The sequence below is a fragment of the Pipra filicauda genome, unplaced genomic scaffold, assembly GCF_003945595.2.
Source record: "Pipra filicauda isolate LSUMZ 115617 unplaced genomic scaffold, ASM394559v2 scaffold1314_size30645_pilon, whole genome shotgun sequence".
NCBI lineage: Eukaryota > Metazoa > Chordata > Aves > Passeriformes > Pipridae > Pipra > Pipra filicauda.
In genome coordinates, this window is record NW_024103779.1 from 24760 (window position 1) to 29613 (window position 4854).

At 62.0% G+C, this 4854-nt stretch overlaps 1 protein-coding gene across 1 annotated transcript; it reads right to left on the minus strand.

Moving 5' to 3' along the window:
• Positions 1-1382: 1382 nt before the first annotated feature.
• LOC120322568 (soluble scavenger receptor cysteine-rich domain-containing protein SSC5D-like) lies at positions 1383-4417 on the minus strand. Its single transcript, XM_039378201.1, has 2 exons — positions 2615-4417; positions 1383-1595 (listed from the first exon to the last, which is right to left on the minus strand). Exons 1-2 carry the CDS (start codon positions 3324-3326, stop codon positions 1459-1461), a joined length of 849 nt encoding a protein of 282 aa, XP_039234135.1. The 5' UTR covers positions 3327-4417; the 3' UTR covers positions 1383-1458.
• Positions 4418-4854: the final 437 nt, after the last annotated feature.

Consider the following 4854-nt stretch of genomic DNA (forward strand, 5'->3'; position numbering starts at 1 on the left):
CAATCCCCCATTGCTCTTTGACCCCCCCCGACCCCATAAACCCCCCAAAATCCCCATCGCTCCTTGACCCCCCCTTTCCCTCTTAACCCCATAAAACCACATAAACCCCTAAAACCCCCATAAACCCCCCAAAATCCCCATCATTCTTTGACCCCCCCTTTCTCCCCTTAACCCCATAAAACCCCCTAAACCCCCATTGCCCTTTAACCCCCCCAAACCCCCCAAAACCCCTCGACCCCCCCAAAACCTTCCCCCCAACCCCATCTCCTCCAACCCCTCGGGAAGAACAAAACCTCCTTTATTCCTTTATTTCTCCGGGAATAAAACCCTTCCCAAGGCCCAGCGGGATGCGGGGGGGGGATGAGCCCCCCCGGGGGGTCTGTGGGCACCCCAAAACCTCAGGGGGGTCTGTGGGGACCCCAAAATCTCAGGGGGGGTCTGGCACCTGACCCCAAAGCTCAGGGGGGTCTGTGGGGACCCCAAAAGCTCAGGGGGTCCAACACCTGACCCCAAATCTCAGGGGGGGTCTGTGGGCACCCCAAAAGCTCAGGGGGGTCTGTGGGGACCCCAAAAGCTCAGGGGGGGTCTGTGGGGACCCCAAAAGCTCAGAGGGGTCCGTGGGGACCCCAAAAGCTCAGGGGGGTCTGTGGGGACCCCAAAAGCTCAGGGGGTCCAACACCTGACCCCAAATCTCAGGGGGGGTCTGTGGGCACCCCAAAAGCTCAGGGGGGTCTGTGGGGACCCCAAAAGCTCAGAGGTGTCTGGCACCTGACCCCAAATGTCAGGGGGGTCCGTGGGGACCCCAAATCTCAGGGGGTCCGGCACCTGACCCCAAAAGCTCAGAGGGGGCTGTGGGGACCCCAAATGTCAGGGGGTCTGACACCTGATCCCAAATGTCAGGGGGGTCTGTGGGGACCCCAAAAGCTCAGGGGGTCTGGTACCCGACCCCAAAATCTCAGGGGGCATCTGGCACCTGAGCCCAAAGCTCAGGGGGGTCTGTGGGGATCCCAAATCTCAGGGGGGTCCGGCACCTGATCCCAAATGTCAGGGGGGTCTGTGGGGACCCTAAAAAGTCAGGGGGGTCTGGCACCTGACCCCAAATGTCGGGGGGGTCTGGCACCTGACCCCAAATGTCAGGGGGTCTGTGGGGATCCCAAATCTCAGGGGGGTCTGGCACCTGACCCCAAATGTCAGGGGGGTCTGTGGGCACCCCAAAACCTCAGGAGGGTCTGTGGGCACCTGACCCCAAATGTCAGGGGGTCCATGGGGACCCCAAAAGCTCAGGGGGTCTGGCACCTGACCCCAAAGCTCAAGGGGGTCTGTGGGGACCCCAAAAGCTCAGAGGGTCTGGCACCTGACCCCAGAAGCTCAGAGGGGTCTGTGGGGACCCCAAAAGCTCAGGGGGGTCCGATACCTGACCCCAAAATCTCAGGGGGTCCTACACCTGACCCCAAAATGTCAGGGGGTCCGACACCTGACCCCCGCGTCCTCGGCGTGCCCGCAGTTGGTCCGTCCCCATCCCGAAAAGCTGCAGAGCTCCAGGGAATCCTCGGAGCCCGTGCAGGAAACGTCGTCCATCCAGATCCTGCCGGAGCCTGAGGGGGACAGGGAATGCCGGGATAGACATGGAAATGCAGGGATACACGGGAATACACAGGGAATGCCGGGATAGACATGGGAATGCACGGGCATACACACAGGGATAGAAAGGGGCACCCTGAGGGGCTGGGCTGGAATTCCCAGAGAAGCTGTGGCTGCCCCTGGATCCCTGGGAGTGTCCAAGGCCGGGTTGGATTCCCTGGGATAGCGGGAGGTGTCCCTGAACATGGAATGGGATGGTCCTTAAAGTCCCTTCCCACCCAAACTGTTCCAGGTTAAAGGACACTCAGAATCCAGGCAGAGGGGGTTTTCTGGAATGTGGGGATGGAAAAGGCGGGAAAGGGGAAGGGAGACCCTGCCCTGAGTGCCGAGATTCCCAGGGAACCCCCTTGTTCCCGGAACTCCTTCCCAGGGAGGAGCTGGGCTGGGGCTGGATCCAATGGCAGGCTCTGGCTCCAGGCTGGGAGAGCTGGGAATGGCCAGGCTGGATTTGGGAAGGATCCCGGGAGAGCTTGGAGCACATTCCAGAGCCTGAAGGGGCTCCAGGAGAGCTGGAGAGGGCCTGGGGCTCAGGGCCTGGAATGCCAGGCCCCAGGGAATGGATCCCAGTGGGAAAGGGGAGATTTGGGGGGGAGATTGGGAAGGGATTCCTGGCTGGGAGGGTGGGGAGGGGCTGGGCTGGAATTCCCAGAGAAGCTGGGGCTGCCCCTGGATCCCTGGGAGTGTCCCAGGCCGGGTTGGATTCCCTGGGACAGCGGGAAGTGTCCCTGTTCCAGCTGGACCTGGATGAGCTTTGCGGTCCCTTCCCACCCAAACCATTCCCAGGATCCACCCAAACTGTGGCATTCCCGGGATGAGGACACCCCGGGACCAAACCACCCCCGTCCCGGATCCCTGGGAACATCCCAGGCCGGGTTGGCCAATCCCTCTCCCGGCACCTCCCGGATCCCACCCCGCGGCCTTTCCCCGTTCCCCTGGGGAGCCATCCCGGCGTTTCCCCGGGGTCGATTCCCACCTTGCCCGAAGCGGGCCATGCGGAAGACGTCGTCGGCTCCGGGGTATCCCAGGGCCCGGCACACGACGGCTCCGTCGGGGCCGTCCCAGCCGTCGTCGCAGACGGTGCCCCAGCGGCCCCCGTGCAGGATCTCCACGCGCCCCTCGTGCGGCCCCGAACCGTTCACCAGCCGCAGGGAGCCTTCCTCGGGACCTGCCGGGACACGCCGGGATGGGAGGGAATCCCCAGGGACACATCGGGATGGGAGGGAATCCCCAGGGACACGCCGGGATGGGAGGGACTCCCCAGGGACACATCGGGATGGGAGGGACTCCCCAGGGACATCCCGGGATGGGAGGGAATCCCCAGGGACACATCGGGATGGGAGGGAATCCCCAGGGACACATCGGGATGGGAGGGAATCCCCGGGATGGGAGGGAATTCCCAGGGATACACCGGGATGGGAGGGAATCCCCAGGGTCACACCGGGATGGGAGGGAATCCCCAGGGACACGCAGGGATGGGAGGGACTCCCCAGGGACACACCGGGATGGGAGGGGATTCCCAGGGTCACACCGGGATGGGAGGGAATCCCCAGGGACACACCGGGATGGGAGGGAATCCCCGGGATGGGAGGGAATTCCCAGGGATACACCGGGATGGGAGGGACTCCCCAGGGATGGGAGGGAATTCCCAGGGATACACCGGGATGGGAGGGACTCCCCAGGGACATCCCGGGATGGGAGGGAATCCCCAGGGACACATCGGGATGGGAGGGAATCCCCAGGGACACACCGGGATGGGAGGGAATTCCCAGGGACACACCGGGATGGGAGGGAATCCCCAGGGACACACCGGGATGGGAGGGAATTCCCAGGGACACACCGGGATGGGAAGGACTCCCCAGGGATATCCCGGGAACGCCGGCATGGCCACGGGGCGGGAATGGGCAACGGCAGGTGGGAATGTTCGACGGAGGGTGGGAATGGCCAAGAGTTGGGTTTGTCCAAGAGTTGGGTGTGTCCAAGAGTTGGGTGTGTCCAGCAGAGCTTGGGAATGTCCAACAACAGTTGGGAATGTCAAGCAGTGGGTGGGAATGTCCAAGAGTTGGGTTTGTCCAAGAGTGGGTGGGAATGTCCAAGAGTTGGGTGAGTCCAAGAGTTGATTTTGTCCAACAGGGCTTGGGAATGTCCACGAGTTGGGTTTGTCCAAGAGTGACTGGGAATGTCCTACAGTGGGTGGGAATGTCCAAGAGTTGGGTGCATCCAAGAGTTGGGTTTGTCCAAGAGTTGGGTGCATCCAAGAGTTGGGTATGTCCAGCAGAGCTTGGGAATGTCCAACAACAGTTGGGAATGTCAAGCAGTGGGTGGGAATGTCCAAGAGTTGGGTTTGTTCAAGAGTTGGGTTTGTCCAACGGAGCTTGGGAATGTCCAAGAGTGGGTGGGAATGTCCATCTGAAGGTGGGAATGTCCAGCAATGACTGGGAATGTCCAAGAGTTGGGTTTGTCCAAGAGTGGGTGGGAATGTCCAAGGGTGGGTGGGAATGTCCAAGAGTTGGGTTTGTCCAAGAGTTGGGTTTGTCCAAGAGTTGGGTGGGAATGTCCAACAGAGCTTGGGAATGTCCAAAAACAGTCGGGAATGTCCAGGAGAGGGTGGGAATGTCCAACTGTGTTTGGGAATGTCCAACAGTGGCTGGGAATGTCCAAGACTGGGTGGGAATGTCCAACAGGGGGTGGGATTGTCCCGCTCTGGGTGGGAATGTCCAGCCCTGGGTGTTCCATCCCGCTCGGACAGGACCTGGAGCGACCCGGGATAACGGCAGGGTCCCGAAATGTCCCGTTAACCCCAAAGCTCCCTCCGGGAGCTTTGGGGTTAACGGGACATTTCGGGACCCTGCCAGGACCTCCCTGTTCCAGAATCCGACTGTTCCCTGGCTCCTTCCCAGCAGGCATGGGGCCACCTCTCCCGGCGTTCCGGAACACCCTGTCCTTCCCTGACCTCGGCTCCGACCCTCCTCCGACCTCGGATCCCCCCCTTCCAGGCCCAACCGGAGCCTGGAAACCCCCGGGGCGTGTCCTCCTGGATCCGGGAGAACGCGGAGTTTCTCCCAGCTGGAAAACATCCCGGGAGTCCCTGGAGCTTCTCCCGGATTTTGTCGGATCTGGGTGGAGCCGCTCCGGGATGATTCCCGCTGCCCTCTCCTCCTCCCATCCCCGTTCCCGAGGGTGGGAATGTCCCCTCCCAGCCTCCGGAGCAGCTGC